General features: G+C 39.4%; 1 protein-coding gene across 1 annotated transcript; it reads left to right on the top strand.

Annotated features, from left to right (window-relative positions):
- The first annotated feature begins 9980 nt into the window (after positions 1-9980).
- On the top strand, positions 9981-17025 carry LOC115376724 (bactericidal permeability-increasing protein-like). Its single transcript, XM_030076499.1, has 16 exons — positions 9981-10041; positions 12424-12534; positions 12657-12753; positions 12981-13109; positions 13239-13394; positions 13531-13594; positions 13841-13901; positions 14002-14093; positions 14235-14408; positions 14815-14874; positions 14961-15128; positions 15683-15750; positions 15842-15884; positions 15990-16053; positions 16181-16257; positions 16984-17025. The coding sequence occupies exons 2-16, from the start codon at positions 12429-12431 to the stop codon at positions 17023-17025; spliced, it is 1401 nt and encodes a 466-aa protein (XP_029932359.1). The 5' UTR covers positions 9981-10041; positions 12424-12428.
- The last annotated feature ends 2186 nt before the right edge of the window (positions 17026-19211 follow it).

The raw sequence follows: 19211 nt of genomic DNA, 5'->3' as shown, positions 1-19211 counted from the left end.
AAGGGTGCATTTGTTGCTTTTGACACAAAGCAATGACGGCCAAAATTTAATGCACAGTTGAGTAATGACCAGTGGTTTTATATTCAAGATCCAGGAGGTCTATTATCAATGTACAGGCGCAAGGGAGTTACACACTGTAAAAAAGGTACTGTAGAATTTACAGTAACATACTGGCAGCAAGTCTCAAGTAAGTTACTGTACTTCAGTTTAAGGTAACATACTGAAATTTAATTTACAGTAAGTTACCTCAAATTTTAATTACAGTAACTTACTTGAGTCATGCTCAGCAAAAATTGAATCAAACTTGATGCCTTCACTCATCTCCAACCCATGCTTCACATTTTCCTCATAGATTTCAGCTGATCGTAAAGGACCGGATCGAGTAGGTGCATGTGTTAAAGTATCCCTATCTATGAGACAATAATGACAGAAGTGTAATCTTCTGCTGAAGTTCTCTGTAAACCCTCCAATGGAATGGGACCCAAGGTTATCACCAGAAATAGCAATTAATGTCCCTTTTACCACCTGTCCACTGGCAATTTCAATTCCAGATTCCTCTATGTCTTTAACTAGTTGAGAAAATACTAGTTGAGAAAATACTTTATCCTGCCCAAAGAACTTAAAATCGTCCTCCCTACACAACATCACCAACTGCATGGGGTCAATACAGGACTGATTGTGGGCAGGTATGTCACAAAGAGTCATATACATGGCCAGTACTTTGTGCTTTTTTTGACCGGATCCAAGAGGATTTACAACTTCAAATGTATCTTGATACAATATAATGGACAGTGAATATGGGGACTCCTGTAAAAGACCATTTTCTTTGAAGTTTCAACCATCTCTGACATCCTCAAGCACAGTGGGCCTGTCAGTGGGAATCTGTGCATGTGTCTGTTTGTATTGCTCTTTCACTGAAGACTGACTCAGAAGAGACTTAAGTGTGTCCTTTACCGGAACGTACTGTAAAAAGTGCTCCTTTCCTGACTCATCGAAAACCTAGACGCACTTGTACAGGCTCAACATAATTGAATTTACACTTAAAGAATGTTTTGTGCGTGTGGTCTCATTTGAACAAGTCCTTGTTGCACTCTTTCAAAAGGTCATCTTTCCATAGCTCATCCATTATTTTCTTAACTTAAGTATCGGGAAGCTCAGGATTACTCAGCTTCTCATGCACATTTGACATGACATGTGTCAGACTGCTACTGTGTATCTCCTGGAACTCTTCAATCAATGTTTGAATGGTAGAAGCTGGTAAAAGCATTTTGGCTTGCATTCTCAAATAAAATAAGGCCAAATTATCAATAAAATCATCTTTGTCCACTTCAGGGTTAGGGTTAGGGTTAGGGTAAACATTAGGGCAAACAGTAGGGCAAACATTCAGTAGGGCAAACATTCCATATTCATTCCATATATTAAGACTTTCATTCAAAATATTCAAGTTTCATTCCATATATTCAAGTTTCATTCAAAATATTCAGCCTTTCATTCCATATATATAATATTTTCCTAAACGGCATGCCATAATATATATATATATATACATATATATATATATATATATATATATGTATATATATATATATATATACACACACACACACAGAGGTGGTGGAGATGGCCCTCCACCCGAAAGCCTCTGCCTTCTTTCTGTTGGCTGAGCAGAACTCAAATGTTAATCTTTTTTTTTAAATTAGTATTTTATTGAGTGTTCGTGTGCATATCGTCACATTTTAAATGACTTCAATACGTATGAAATAAATTGTATGAAGTGTTAATCTAAGTTACTAATAACCCTTTTCCACCAGGAAAAACCTGGTGCTAGTTCGGAGCTGGTGCTAGAGCCGGTGCTTAACTGGTGCCAACGAAGAACCGGTTTGCTTTTCCACCAGTCAAGAGCAAACTGGAGCCAAGTCAGAGCCACGTCATGACGTCTTTGGAAAACGTGATGACGGGTGCGCGAGACGCTCGCTCAGAATCACAATAACCAACATGAATGAATGAATGAATGAATGATACTTTATTAATCCTTTGCAGAAAATTACATTGTCACGGCAGTTTCATCACTTCAACACACATAAAACTGCACACTCATACTAAACAGTGGCTGCAGCGTCTCTGTCTCTGTCCGCCCGTCCTGTCCTGAAGCCGGTGAGACTGATCAGTGAGTCAGGGATGATGTTCGTGAGCCGCGTCTCAGTCAAGCTTATAATGCTGCTTTCCCGATACAGTTTCTTGGCCCGGGTGGAGCAGGATCTGGATTTATTAGCGATGCAAATACTGTGTGTGTCTTTACAAGCCTACATTTCAATACAGAGGCGAAAAACACAATTATTGCCGGCTACCTGTCGGATTCGTGATCGGAACGAATGACAGCTGTTTAGTTATAAAACGGGTGCTTCTCATCCTTAAATGTAATTTGCTGAGCCGCGTTCCATGCCGTTGTAAAATCAGTATAACCCGCGGCTTCTCTGGGATTATTGTTTATGTTTATAGCGTTCGCAGTTCCTGTTTTGTTTTGTAACCCCGCCCACCAATGACGCGGTGGGCCGCGTCATTGGTTCTTTCTCTGGCTCCTGTTTAGCCCCTGCTCAGAGTCGGTGCTTGCCTAGCACCAGTTTGGAACCAGTTTGGCACCAGTTTGGCCCCAGCTTGGGCGGTGGAAAACCAAAAAACTGGTGCTAAGTCAGGCACCGGCTCCGAACCAGCCCTGGTGGAAAAGGGGTGTAAGTGGGGTATTAAGTGAGAGGATGTGTTAAAACAACAATTTGTTAGGGGTTTACAGTTTTTCCCAATTGCTAAAACACATTTCTTGAAACCTCCACAAATTTTCTCAAAACCTTAAACACAAATCCAAAAACTCAAACTACATTCACAAAACCCCAGACTTTTCACCTCAAAACCAGTTACCCTGTGTTCAGAACAAAACACTGTGTTCAGATCATACACACAGCAAGTACAAATACAGTCACTTCAGAGCATTCATCAGACACTACATCAAATAATTTAGGACACAGCATTCAGGGCATGTATCTTATAGATAGAAACCAAAGCTCAATGTTCCTCACAGCAGTGGAAGAAAAAGAAATAATTGGTATTGTAAATAAATGTAAACATAAAACATCTACTGACTGTAATAACATTGATATGATAATTGTGAAAAGGGTCATAGAAGGGATTTCAAAACCACTGACTTTCATCTGTAACTTATCATTCCAAACTGGTAAATTTCCAAACAAAATGAAAATAGCTAAAGTTGTGCCGCTGTTTAAAACTGGGGATAGACACCACTTCACAAATTACAGGCCTGTTTCGTTACTCCCACAATTCTCAAAAAACCTGGAAAAAGCATTCAACAGCAGATTAGACAAATTCATAGATAAACATAAATTACTCTCCAACAGTCAGTATGGATTCAGATCAAACAGTTCAACATCATTGGCATTAATGGAATCACTTGAAGAAATCACTAACGCAATAGATCATAAACAGTACGCAATTGGAATATTCATCGATCTTAAGAAAGCTTTCGACACAATCAATCATGAAATATTAATCAATAAACTGGAACGGTATGGGATCAGGGGGATAGTTTTGCACTGGGTGAAAAGTTATTTTAAGGGACAGGGGACAATTTGTGAAGTTGGAAGAATATACTTTCTCATGCTTGGACATTGTTTGTGGCGTCCCCCAGGGGTCAGTACTGGGTCCAAAATTGTTCATTCTTTATATTAATGACATCTGTAACGTCTCAAACATATTGAAATTAGTTTTATTTGCAGACGACACAAATATTTTCAGTTCAGGGGGGAATTTGCAGGAACTTCTGGGGAGGATTACTGCAGAAATGTGTAAATTAAAGAACTGGTTTGATAGGAACAAATTATCGTTAAATCTAAATAAAACAAAACTCATGTTATTTGGTAATCATAAAATAAACACTCAAGCACTAATACAGGTTGATGGTGTAAACATTGAAAGGGTTCATGAAAATAAATTTCTAGGTATAATTTTGGACGAAAAAAATAACATGGAAATCTCACACGAAACATATACAAAACAAACTGTCAAGGAGCATCTCAGGATTAAGTAAGGCAAAACACTTTCTGGACCACAAATCACTCCACTTTCTTTACAATTCACTAATATTACCATATTTAAATTACTGTGTAGAGATTTAGGGCAATACCTATAAATGTACATTACAACCACTTTCCATACTGCAAAAAAAGAGCCATAAGGGTAATTCATAACACTGGTTACAGAGAACACACAAATCCTTTATTCTTACAATCAAAAACATTGAAACTCACTGATCTGGTTCATTTTCATACGGCACAAATCATGTACAGTGCTACATAGCACTCTTAACCAAGCCAAAGTAATCTGGGACCAACAATGTAAGCCAAAAGGTCTACTTGGTGGACATTTAAATATTAGGAACATCTTGACCAAGTGTGATCAAGTTCATCATTTGTTAAGTAACTCGAACCTGGACTTTTTATGCTTGTCTGAGACCTGGCTAAATACAAACTCCCCTATGGCTGGACTGCATGTACCAGGCTACAATATCTTCAGGAGAGACCGGGTGGGGAATCGGGGTGGAGGGGTAATGTTTTATGTAAGGGAACGCTTAAAGTGCAAACAGATAGAATGGGCCTGTGTACACAACCTTGAATGTATCGGTCTTAAGATAGCTCTATCTCCACAAATGTCGATAACGCTGATTGGGATGTATAGACCTCCATCAGCCTCAAATGCTTTTTATCCTGAGCTCCAGGCGCTACTTCAGGAATGTGATTCAAAGAATGAAGTTATCCTACTTGGAGATCTAAATATCAACTGGCTTGACAAATCTAATCGGAGACAGTTAAAATCATTATTAACTAAGTTTAACTTTACTCAATTAATCAAAGGTCCTACTGGACTAACTACTTCCTCTGAAACATGTATAGATCTTGTTTTTACTAATAAGTATGAGAGAATTCAAAAGATGTACAATATGATCACAGGTTTGTCAGACCATAATTTAATTCTGTTCTCCAGAAAACTATCTAAAAGTAGATTTTCTTGTCCTCAGAAAACAATATCAGAGCAAATGAGAGTACCAAGGAGGGAGATTTCAAAACTGACACAGGCGCTCAACAATATCGACTGGGCTAATCATCTCACCCATAATCATGTTAGCGACAATTGTAATGTATTTATGACTGTTATCCAGGACACAGTGTCTATATTTACTAAAAAAAATTAAAGCAAAACCATCAAAAAAGAATCACCTTCCTTGACTCAATGAAAATATATGGTCATTGATGAAACAAAGAGACCATGCTCTCAAAATATCGCTTAAAACGAAAACGGTGAATGATAGGCAGACATTTGCTTCGCTTAGGAATAAAGTGGTGAGGGAAATCCGATCTGCAAAAGCAAACTTTTTTATTAATATAATAAGTACTGCAAGAGGAAATGCTAAAGATATATGGACAAATATTAAAAAACTGGCAGGAAATAGCACAGTGCGCAGAGAAATTAGGGAGCTACAGCTGGATGAGAAAGTCATTCATGACCCAAGGGACATTGCAACAGCTTTGAACAACTATTTTATAGACTCTGTTAAAAACCTGACGCAAAGCTCCTGCCCTCAGATAGATCCCACCAATGCCCACCAATGCCACTGAACAATGACGCACCATCTCTTAATTTGTGTGTAGTGTCACAGTCACATGTTGATAAGGTTGTTAGTGGTCTTAAAAGCTCTAAAGCCAAAGATGCATTTAGTATGGATGTTACATTTTTGAAATATTACAAGGACTCCTTCATTGCACCCTTGACTACTATTATCAATAAATCCATACATGAAGGGTCCTTCCCTGACCCCTGGAAGTGCTCTGTCATCACACCAGTTTTTAAATCGGGTAATCCTGCAATAATCAGTAACTAAAGACCGATAAGCATACTTCCTGCAGTTTCCAAGGTCATGGAAAAACTTGTAGCGGAGCAAATTATTGAACATCTTAATAACAGTCCATACACGTTAAATAAGATGCAATTTGGCTTTAGAAAACATCATTCCACTGAGACGGCTGTCTGTTCCTTTCTGGAAAATTTAAAATCAAAGTTGGATGCAGATGGTGTTATTGGTGCTGTCTTTATTGACCTCAGAAAAGCTTTTGACACTATTAATCACCAGATATTGTTAAACAAACTGTCTTATTTTAACTTCTCTTCACACACATTGAACTGGATTGAATCATACATCTCTTCAAGAACACAGCGTGTCAGGATACAGAACATGAAGTCAACGTCACGAAACAACAATCTTGGGGTACCACAGGGATCGGTCCTAGGTCCACTGCTTTGCAGTTTATTTATAAATTATCTGCCAAGCTGTCCTTTGAATGTTACCTGTCAAATGTATGCTGATGATGCTGTTCTGTATGTCCATGCAAAAGACAAAAAACACGCTGCTCAAGAACTGACAGATGCTATGATGAATGTGTACACCTGGCTTGAGAAGTCAAAATTATACTTGAACATATCCAAGACTGTGTGTATGTACTTCTCAAATAGGGCAAATACTGCCAGTGATCCCAACGTTTTTGTGCAAGGTAAAACAATTAAGGTGGTGCAAGAGTTCAAATATCTAGGAATCACTCTTGACTCACAACTTCTTTTTAAACAACAGATAAAAAAGACTGTGAACAGAATTAAGTTTAACTTGTCCAATTTTAGATTTATTAGGAACAACCTAACTCCTGAGTCAGCAAAATTATATTTTGATACTATGATCATGTCACATGTGCTCTATTGCGTAACAAGCTGGGCAGCGGCCCGTAAGACAACACTAAAGCTGATCGAAACAGTTAATAAACAAGCTCTGAAAGTATTAGATAAAAAACCCAAAACGTACCATCACTGTCAGATATTAAAAAAGCATGAGCGCTTAAACTGGGACAACACTGTTAAACACACCGATGCTGTCTTGATGTATAAAATCTTCCATGGCCAAGCACCACCTCCACTACAAGAATTTGTGAAAAAAAACTCAAACAGATCAACCAGAGCTGGTTCCAGAGGTGACTGTGTAGTTCCTTTTAGAAAAAGTGCCCGTAGTCAAGCCACTTTTTCTGTTCGTGCATCTCACACCTGGAATTCAGTTCCAAGCACGATACGTGAACTCCCGACTCTTACATCTTTTACTAAACAGCTTAAAGCTTGGCTACTGGAAGAACAACACTGTTGCCATAACCATGCATAAACCTGTGTATTTGTTCAATGTAACTAATTTGTCAAGGGTTCCATCCGCAATTTCTATTGAGCGCATACATTATTATTACTTTCCTCTTCCCCATTAACATTTTTTTTTCTATTTATTAGGCTACATCTCCATTTATTATTTTTTTTAGGTACTAGGGCAATGTACAATGCAACACGCACTTTATATTCTCGCATAATTGGGTACTCTCTGTATCATAAAATTACCATTGTTGGTATATAATCATCTATTGCAATATGTAATCGGGTAATGTGCAATTTTCACTAATTAGGCACTAGGGCAATGTGCAACGCAACAAGCACTTTATACTTCTATATAACTAGGTACTCTAGGTATCACAAATTACCATCGTTGGTATTAGATTATTGTAATATGCAACTGAGTATTAGGCAATCAAAATAGCACTTTATATTTCTTGGGCAATTTGCAATACAATAATGCACTTTACACTTTAGCACTTTGCACTTTAACCAGCCCCTCGACATATAATTTTAGTGTTTAATTTAGTGTTTAAGCTGTGGTGAAATGCGCATGGTCCCCTGAGCCTTGGCCTGTATGTTTTATGATCAACTATGTTGTTTGTTTTGTCTTGTTCTGTTTTGTTTTATTTTGTTGTTATTGTGAATGAACAACACAATGAACAACATTGAATAAGCATTGTGCTTCTTCCTACTCCTTTTCGAACATGTTAAGTTAATATTTTTTTCAACTGTTCTTTTGCTGTTTTGCTGTTTTTTTTTTTTTTTCTTTTTGGACAACTTGCACATGTTCGAAATAAAGCCTTCATTCATTCATTCATTAACAGAAAATGTTTATTGTAAATGCATTTAGCAAAATAATATCATATTCAAAGCAGTATCTAGACTACATTCAGCACTTTCATAACAAAAAATGAAACTAGATGAAAAGCACATTACTGCACAATCAAAGTCACTGAGATTCATTCTCCAACATCATGTCTTTGTTGGGGGGGCCGGCCAGAGGACTTCATCCACGTCACAGGCAATATTTACTCCAACTGGGTTGGACTCTTTGTCCTGCTTCCCAGTGACTGTGTTTACAAAGTCTTTAGTATCCCGGTTTTGAGGCTTATCCCGGCTTTGAGCATATCCGGGATATCAATCAATCTCAATCAATCAATCTTTATTTATATAGCGTCAAATCACAACAGAAGTTATCTCATGACACTTTACAGGTAGAGCAGGTGAAGACCACGCTCTACGAATTACAGTAGAAAGGTAAACAAAGAAACCCAACAGATTCCCTCCTGAGCATGGATATGATAGATATGACGTTTACATGGAACACAGAGTATACATGATAAATACCAGTAACCTGTTCTCTGATCACTGCATCCCATCCTGCAGGCGTGTGTTATGTCTTTTACATCTTTTGTTTACAACAGATTGAGCGGGAAGTGTGTATAAAAGACATCACACATGCCTGTGCAGATGGGATGCAGTGATCAGAAAACGGGTTACTGGTATTTATCATGTATACAGGGATATGAATAACCGGGCTTCTCTGTGTTCCATGTAAACATCATATCCCAGATATGCTCAAAGCCAGGATGAGCCTCAAAATCGGGATACTAAAGACCATGTACACACAGTCATTGTCATCCCATGAACAAGGACATGATGTATGATAGTTGCCCAAATGTCATCAGTGATGTTAGTTCTTGGTCTTCCTTGTCCCCTTCCCCTTCCTCCTCATCCACCACCTCTCATACATACTCTTCCTTGGCACTGGCACTTTTCATGCCAAAGGAGCAGCCCAAAGTGCTTTACATAAAAACACATAAAAACAATAAAAACAATGCAACACATAAAAAGATATATCCCCCCCCTTCTCCCACACATAAATACACACATACACACACACACACACACACACACACACACACACACACACAAATTTAAAAACACTAAGGAATTAAAAAACACTGAGGAAACGCTATCCTACACTCGCCACTTTGAAGTGAGGAAACACTAGAGAGAAGATAATCCATATTAAAAATGAAAATTCAGTAAATATCGATAAAAATAAATAAATAAAAGTAAATAAAATAAATACAATTCAGTTGAAGGCAAGACTAAAATGGTAAAATAATCAAATAAATAAAATTCAATTGAAAACCAGTCTAAAAAGGTAAAATAAATAAACAGACAAGTTTAGTGTTTTAGCAGCTGAGAATAACTGTAATTTTTGGTGTTTTAATAACTTTATATTATTTCAAAGTACAGATTTTTGTTATTTATAACCGATGCGTACAAAGTGTGTACAGAACATTGAAAACATATCATCATGTTTACCCGGTAGTACCCATTACATTAGGAAAACTCCTAATGTAAAAATGATGTTAATCATTTATTTAGAGATGTTAAACATTGGCTGGGGTCAAATTGACCCCAAACATAATAGGAGGGTTAATTAGAACTCATCAGGACACTAAAGAGAAGCAGAAGCTGTATTTTTGGCTGACAGGAGGCTGGTGTGTCATGTCACTGCCTCTGGGTGGTTGTTGCATCACAGGGATTTCGGCAATAGGCAGAGATTCAGTGGGTTATGCCCACGATGTGCTCAGAGCCCAGCAACGCCCCTGATGAGCACCACAACTTTTAACGGTTGCATGCTTAGTTCCCAGTCTGACGGTGTATTTAAAGGCCCCGTTTCTCTCCCCGTCACTCCACCTCGCCTCAACACGCCTGGCACTGCAGGAGAGGAGAAACCGTCTGAACTTGTTCTCACCACCGCGGAAGGTAAGAGTCAGGGCATCGAAAAAACATCCTCAACATTTTTTAATCCGATTTGTTCTCAGAAGTTTCGCTATAATCTGCCAATCCATCTTGTTAATGCTGGTGCAAATATTCAAAGACAATTCAATTTATGTGCAGCCATGGATTAATGACAACATGGTTAATAAAAAAAAAATGTGCATGAATATGAGTGATTCTGTGTTAGGAAAATTGAATTCTAATCTGTGGTTGAGATTAATGTTGGGATTAACCGCTTCTGAAGTGTGGCCTGTTAACTCAGATGTGCATTATTTGCTTCATTTTGTTCCACATTTACTTTCATTGTACAATTAATTTCTTCTTGTCTTGCTAATCTCATGCAGTTGTTTGTTTCAGTACAGCCAACTGCAGCAGCAAAAACACTTAACTTGGTAGTTTTAATATTTTATAACCATTTTCTAAATATTATAACAACTATTTTTATTGTCATATTCTCACTGAGCAGAAGAGGAAAATGCCAATGCCTCTCTAAGTTTTGACTTCCCTTCCGGTGACCCTGCTCTGACCCTGACCCTGCTCTTTTGGCCTGTGCTACAACAGTCTTAGAGTTGAGAAACATTTCCCTGTTCAACATGGAGACATAATTTCCCGATTGGAATTAAATTTTTAAGTGAATAAAACTCTGCTGGCTTAATCATAGGTCATGTGACTATATCTGCAGTGCGGTCAGTCAGCTGTTCCACAGGCTGAAAGTGAGTCAGGACAGTAAACCGCAAGGATTTCACTGGGGCTTCCACTGTATTAGTTGTTTAACCCTATAAAGCCTGAAGTATGAAAGAATTGGCAGAAAATTCCAATTTTTTGAAATTGAACCCTTTATTTAGTCCTATAACAATATATATATATATATATATATATATATATATATATATATATAAAAGTAAATAAAATATATAATATTTTATTAATATATAAAATAAAAGTAATATATAAAAGTAAATAAAATATAAAAGTAAATAAAAAATATGTTATTACACGACCTTTCTGGTGTATGATATATGTACTTGAAGTGCCAATGGTATGGTCCAGGGTGAACAGGGGAAGTGTTCAAAGGTATACAACAGTATTTTGGTCAATTATTGATTAAACTGAAAACGAAAAATGGAATTGAAAATGTGTATCATATATGATACGAATGGCTTTATAGGGTTAAAAAAAAGAATAAAAATGGAAAAAAAAAACAAAAAAAAAAACACACACTGCTAAACTGCATGCAGAGCTCTCCTCTTTACATCGTCTCCATCATTGAGAATACTTTAAGGAGGACGTTAATTAAAAATAAGAGGCAGAATGTGCTGAGGAGAGGCCACTGAAGGAGGTGATTCATCCTCATCTGGGACTGAGGAAACTCCTCGCTGGTGTAATGAGGAAGTTGTTGTGCATTAGAAAGAAAGTCCTTGCAGCAGTCATGGAACTGAGATTCAAGGTCAGGCAGTGAACTTCCAATCAATCAATCAATCAATCAGACTTTCATACAAACACATGCAGCACACAGTACTTCACGCAGTAAAACAATAAAACAATAAAACAATACTCACCCCCCTCCCATCATGCATGGACAGGGCCGGATCTACTAGGGTGGCCTGGGCTGACAGGCCATGCCACCCCAGCTGCCCCACAAGTTTGAGTAATACGTTTAAAAAAAAAAAAAAAAAAAAAAAGCAAAGAAAGTTGTCTCTGGATGGAAATGTGCAAAACAGAAAGTCTGCTGTCTGAGTTTAAGTGAATGCAGCATGAGATGAGACAGAGCACTCTATTAGGGCAGCAGGATATGGACAAAATTTCACACCTCTGTATTTATGCCAAATGTCTCAATAGTGATATGATATGTGATGTGACTGTGGGTTCACACTTGAAATTTGTGCAGCAACAGAGAAAATTAAGCATTCTTCCAAAAAAGCATAATAACACCAACTGCACAAAGTACTTTATTGATCAGAACAGACCAATCACTGTATTAGGCTGCATTAAAATAATCAAACAACCTCTGCAACTGAAAATGATGCATTCTTGAAAAAACAGCAATAATGATACCAAATGGATGAGAAAATTCAGTTCCACCACAAAATAATTTACTGATCAGAACAGATCAATCACTGTGTTAAACTAACCCTAACCCTAAATTTGATATCGTCCATATTTCAAGATATTAATATCACGCATGCTTATATCTAGATAACAATATGGTAACAATATTACTTTCTGCCACCCTGTAAAACGTCCATGCCACCCTCTAGCCCCCATGAATATTCCTCTAGCTCCGCCCCTGCGTCTGCTTTATGACGATGTGATGTTTGCAGCGCTGATCAGAGCCTCATTGATGATTTTCTCTTCTTTGTCTCACAGCAGCCATGATGCACCCATGGGTTTGGCTCGCTCTGGTGGCCTTCATCTCTGTGGCCTCCGGCAGGAACCCCGGCGTGCAGGTCAAGCTGACCCAGAAAGGCCTTGATTATGGTAAGGCTTCCATTCTGCTAAAAAAGGGTTAAAAAAAACCCCCTCAGATCTCTCCAATCTGATCAAAAATATATTAGAGACGGGATTATTTACTCTAGATTTTGTTGCTTGCCTTTTATCAGCCAGACAGGTGGGGATGGAGAAACTCAAGCAGAAACTCCAAACCATCCAGATTCCAGATTTTTCTGGGAAAAGCAAGGTCAAGTACAGTTTGACAAAGTAAGTCCACCGCTTGTTCACTGCTGTTACGAATCCTTTGGAAATCTGTTTGTCACCTGTAAAGACTTGTCAAAGTTAAATGACGTTTTGGGCAAAATCTCCCTTCTCCGAGACAAGATGTTCAAAACCATTTTCACCTCTGTACAATAAGTTAGATTTGTGATGGTAAAAATGGGGTATTCCTTTTACGCAAGCATGTTTTTTTAATCTCATTTTGTAAATTATAGCGTGCGAATCGTGGGTATGGGAATACCAAACTCTGCGCTGACCCTGGCACCGGGAACTGGAATCAGCATGTCTATCAGAGACGCCTTCATCAATGTGCGTGGAAACTGGAGGGTCAGATACAAGTTCATGTGAGTATGATTTGAGCTGGTGTCATGCAGGGACAGACTGAAGACAGTCTCTGCTTTTACACATTCATTAAGAAATGAACACCAGTGGGATATACCTGCAGCTGCACTGACTTCTCTGTCTCTCAACAGACGGACCAGCGGCTCTTTTGATTTGGATGTGAACGGACTCTCGATCGGTACGACCATTTCTGTCACAAGTGGTGCGGGAGGCCGGCCGGTGGTCAGCAGTGTCAACTGCGGGGCTAGTATTGGCAGTACAAGGATCAAATTCCATGGCAGAGCCAGGTATAAATCAGCCCTGTTGACACTGAATTCATATTGGGAAATTGACTCACGCAGCATACAATGTGAATTTCCCATATTTCCAAGCCACTGGCACACTTTAACCTGATTGGTTTCTGGGTATGTGGTTTTTTTTCAGCTGGCTGTACAACATCTTCAGAAAATTGATTGAACGGCCCATGCGCAAAAAAATGGAGGAACAGGTGAGAGAGAACAATACTTTTTAGGTGATCACTCTTCGTTAATTGATGCTAGGTTGTTGGTAAGCAGACTAAATATTGCTCCAGATTTGGGCTAAAATCTGTTGAGGGAAATCTGGGACGGCCATTTCCAGCAGGGTCCCTTAACCTCTGACCTCCAGATGTGTGAATGAAAATGGGTTCTCTGATAAGGTCCAATTGAGAGAAAAAGCCCTCATATGGTGCATCTCTGTTCTTCTTGTGTTGCAGATCTGCCCTCGGGTGTCTGACACTGTGTCCGATCTAAACCCTCGTCTGCAAACTCTCAATGGTAAAACGTAACGGTGTCTTGCAGACATGTCTGAAGATATATGCTGAAGATGTTTCACTGATGCTTGAATACATGTTAATCAATTTCCATTGTGCTGCAGTTCTAGCCAGGGTGGACAAGCACGCAGAAATCGAGTACTCCATGGTGTCGTCGCCAGTTGTTACACAATCCTCCATTGCTTTGAACTTGAAGGTGAGGAGGCAGGCTTGGTCAGGCTCTGTGCATTTATACTTATATATAGGTCAAATCAAAGCAACAGTGATTGGACTACAACAAATCAAACTTGTATCCCAGTCTCTCTTTCCTCTTTATCAATCTTTCTGTACTCCACAGGGACAATTTTACAACATTGGGCGCCACCAGGAGCCTCCATTCTCCCCGCAACCATTTTCCATGCCAACCCAGCAGCACATGGTGTACATGGGCATGTCTGCCTTCACCGCCAACTCTGCCGGCTTCGTCTACAACAGAGCTGGAATTCTCAGCGTGTCCATTACCGATGATATGGTGAGCTACATCTTTCAGATTTTTTATAATTTATTTTTTTTATCCTTTATTTAGCCAGGTATGTTCAGCGACATATGATGAGGGGTAATATACCAAGGAAAAAACTCCGAGTTTTTGAGATTGAAGGATTAAAGTCATAAATTTGCCAGAAAAAAAAAACTCAGAAAAATGTTTTTTCCTATTTTTTTTTTTTTTTTTTTACATTTCCTGGGATAGTGACAGAATGACATGACTGCCCAAAATGTTAAACAATCCATCACTGTCCTAGGAAAAACAAATGGCCCGGTGGCATCAACTCTGACAAGTCGCCATATTAAAAGTAAAAGTTTATTCTGCTGATCTGTAATAACTGTAATGTCACAGCAACACACTCAGTTAAAGAGACTTCTCGGCTTTGTCCCGACAGATCCCATCGGTTTCTCCCATCCGCCTGAGCACCAGCTCTTTTGGAGTCATCATCCCAGAGGTGACGTACCGCCCGTCCTGCTTCAGTCACAGGTTCAAACCTCCTCACTAGCTCTTTGAGACTCATCTCGGTGTGTGTGTTTTCAGATTTCCAGACGTTTCCCAGGTCTGAAGATGAAATTGACCATGAGTGCAGCAAGCGACCCGATGGTGATCTTTAAGCCCAACAACATGACCATTACGGCTGTAGCCACGGTGACGGCCTTCGCCATCCAGGCCGACTCTACACTTTCCCCGCTTTTTGTCCTAAAATTGGTAAGTTACACCGACTTGAGCAATAAAGTGTGCTGAATCAAAAATAAAATCTCTCAGAAAAATTGTAAAAAATTGAGTTAAAGACAGCATGAAATGGACTCTTACTTCGTGAAGTTTTTGACATTCCTGCCCTCTCGTGCAGGATGTCACACTGTTTTACAGGAAGTAGAGGTCATGTGAGGTCGTTTCATGGAGACTTTAAAAACAATTTACAACATGAAATCTTGTTTTTCTTAAGATTTTTTTTTCTAGTGTAAGTATAAATGTGCCGAAACAAGGTAGAATGAGGCTCAGCCTCTAGGGTCAAGAAAATGACACTTCCAATCAGCAAAACCCCAAAAAATTCTGGAAACAATGATGATGACATGATTATTCCACTTCTTTGAAGAAAAAGAAAAATCTTTAACCACCAAGCTTTGACCAAATGACTTATTAAATGGCGTTTTTTTTTTTTTTTTTTTTTGCTGTGTGTGGAACCTGTGAGCTTAAATTTAGTGATTCGAGTCACTTGTGCAACTCACATCTTGAGTGAAAGCTGCATTTTGTCTCTGCAGGACACCAGCGTCAGCGCGGCCATGTCCGTGACTCAGATGAGGCTGGGTGGGACCCTCAGCCTCAACAAGTGAGTTTCTTTTTTGTAGAAAAGACGAAGCGGGAGCAAGGGGGCTTTTAAATTGTGATCATTAAATCCTAATTTTGCCTGCTTTGCACAGGATGGAGATGAGCGTGCAGTCAAGTAACGTGGGAAACTTTCAGGTGAGGATCACATTCTGAAGTGAGCTGTGGTCTAAAATGAATCCCGACCATGCTGAGTCATGTCAATACTGAAAAAAAAAAACTAAAAACTGCTTCACCCAACAGGTCTCAGTCCTCAACAATTTCATCCCAACGGTCCTGAGATGGGTGGTGATCCCCATCGTGAACAGTGAGCGCCTTATCTACATCCTTTTTTTTTGTATTACAAAGCTAAAAAGCCTTTAAGTGATACAAAGTGTTTTCCATTTTGCATTAATGTGACCAGCTGATGTAAATTTGTATGTTATGATTCACAGCTGAACTTAGGAAGGGATATCCACTCCCTGAACTTCAAAACATGCAGCTGATGAACACTCAGCTTCAAATCATGCAGGTCAGAATCTCACTGTGTTCTGTTAACTTCTATGTGTGTGTGTGTGTGTGTGTGTGTGTGTGTGTTTTAATTACTGTGCTTATAATAAGACAGGAACGATGGTGTATTAGGGCCACTGTAGAGAGAAAAAAAAATTATAGAGCCAGGGGTGAGTTGGTGATACTCTGAGAAAAAAAACTTTCTAAGATTAAAGTGGTAAATTTATGAGAAATAAAGTTGAAAATTCTGAGATCATAAAGTCACGAATCATTTATGAAAAAAAAAAAAAAAAACAAGGAAAAACTAGTAGTTCTCCTGTGGGATCCAGTCAGAAGGAAATCCTGCTGGTTTGAGTCCAGAACCCCAATCTCCTCCTCAGCATCTGGACTCTGAAGAGACGTTGCTGTGACTTGGGCCGATTCAGAAGAAAACAATCTGCTGATTCTGGGCTCAGATCAGCAGGATCTCCTTGTTCCTGAATCCCATGTCAGAGTAGAATCCGCTGAGGGGATCAGCTGCAGGCCTGAGACACGTTAAGCCATATGGTTCCTTTATAAGGGTATAAGAAAGAAAAGCATAAGTGTAAATTTACAGTTTTAATCTCAGAATATCCCGTTTGCTGCGTAATTTTTTTCTCCTGTTTTTTTTTTTTTTTTTTTTTTTTTTTTTTACATGCTGTCGTCACGTTGCATCTTGACATTACTGTAACCTCCATCCTCCTCTGCTATGCTTTGTCTTCCTCTCCAGGACTACCTGATGATCGGGACGGACATTCGCTTCACTGGATGAACGGCGTCTTCGGAAACTCTCGGGATTCATTTTTATTCTTGATTAATTTAATTTGGCCTTATGCTTCATATAAGCTGTCATGAGCTTTGAACTGGAATATCATGCTGGATGATATGCGTTGTCATTGACTGTCAAATGATCTTTTCTGTGAGCACTCACCGCCCTGGCAGAGCTGGTGTTTGTTTTTTAAAATGAAATTCTCAAATAAAATCAATCAATCAGTCATTCAGTTGCATTCCTGTGGTGACTGGGAGGGCGTGCTGCAGAGCTGGACATGTGGAGGGTCACAGCACCTTCTGCTGACTTCAGGCTTTTATTTCACTATAATAAGTAAGTAAGTAACATTTATTTGTATAGCACTTTTCGCAGAGAAAAGCTCACAAAGTGCTTTCCAAGATTAAAAGGAAAAACAACAAACATGATTGCATTTAAACAACAAATATGAATGCATACAAACATGAACATAAATAAAATAACACAATAACAGCAAGTTGGGTGTCAGGTCAAAAGGAACGCCTGTCTAAACAAGTACGTTTTAAGGTGCTTTTTAAAACTGACAACAGATGCTGCAGCTCTCAGGGTCTGGGGGAGAGCGTTCCACAGTTTAGGCGCAGCTGACTCAAAGGCTCAATCTCCGTGAGTTCTGAGTCTAGTGCGGGGAACTGTCAACAGGTTGAGGTCGGCAGACCTGAGTGTCCTGCCAGGAGTATAAACGTGGAGGAGTTCAGACAAATACTCAGGGGCCTGACCATGCAGAGCTCGAAAAGTTAAGACCAGAACTTTAAACTGGATCCTATAGCGCACCGGAAGCCAGTGTAAAGATACTAGAAGAGGAGTAATATGACGGTCTTTCGATGTTTTAGTTAATAGCCTAGCGGCAGCATTCTGCACCAGTTGGAGGCGATCAATAGAGGTTTTACTAAGGCACAGAAATAGAGAGTTACAATAATCCAAGCGGGATGACACAAATGCATGAATAATCATTTCAAGTTCGGCATTTGATACAATTGAACTCAGTTTTGCGATATTTCTCAGGTGAAAGAAGCATGTGCGGGTCAGGGCCAGAATATGTTTATCAAGGTGCATGGCTTGGTCAAAAATAACTCCCAGATTTCTCAGACTAGAGCGAACATTAGAATTCAGTGATCCAATACGACTAGACACTCTATGAGCACTGCCTTCAGGGGCGACAATCAGGACCTCAGTCTTAGCCGCATTAAGCTGAAGAAAGTTGTTAGTCATCCAGACATTGATTTCAAACAAACAGTCATGTAGTACGTTCAGATCGTCGGTACTGTCAGGATCAAAGGAGAAATACAATTGAATATCATCGGCATACATATGATAAGAGATACCTTTAAACCCACTGATAATGTTGCCGAGAGGCAGCATGTACAATGCAAACAGAATCGGTCCTAATACTGACCCCTGAGGCACACCACATGACAAGGGGACTGACTCAGAGGTGTAAGGGCCAGCAGCAACAGAAAAATTTCTACCAGTGAGGTAGGAGGCAAACCAATTAAGGGCACTGCCGGAAATACCTATGTGGTCACTGAGCCTATCAAGCAGGATCTGGTGATCCACGGTATCAAAAGCGGCGCTGAGGTCAAGCAGAACTAAAATGGTGGATTTGCCACTGTCGGAGGCCATCATGATGTCATTTGACACTCTAAGAAGTGCTGTCTCAGTGGAGTGCATCTGACGGTAACCTGATTGAAATATGTCAAGGATATTGTGTCTATTTAATACAGTGACTAGCTGATTTGCAACCACCTTTTCTAGGACCTTAGATAAAAAGGGTAATTTAGAAATGGGCCTAAAGTTGCTGGGCAGTGAAGAGTCGAGGTTGGGCTTTTTGAGAAGTGGTTGAACGACCGCCTGTGGGGAAAGCAGCCGGACACAAGTGAAGTGTTGATAATGTGAAGCAGAGACGAGCCAATGGAACCAGTAACTTTTTTCAGTAGTGATGTGGGTAAGATATCTAACAGGCAGGAGGAGGATTTTGTGCTGCTGACTAGCTCAGTTAAGTCATGTAGGGAGATTGGTGAAAAGCAGTCCAGTATTGGCTGACGTTTGGGACAGGCTGGGGGAGAGGCTGAAGAGGGGGTTATATTTGCCCTTACAGAGGCCACTCTGTCAACAAAAAATGATAGAAATTTGTTACAATCTTCAACTGAAGAGAC

This window comes from Myripristis murdjan, chromosome 3, assembly GCF_902150065.1.
Source record: "Myripristis murdjan chromosome 3, fMyrMur1.1, whole genome shotgun sequence".
NCBI classification, from domain to species: domain Eukaryota; kingdom Metazoa; phylum Chordata; class Actinopteri; order Holocentriformes; family Holocentridae; genus Myripristis; species Myripristis murdjan.
Note: the sequence above shows the minus strand (reverse complement) of the source record. Positions and strands in the feature narration are given on the sequence as shown.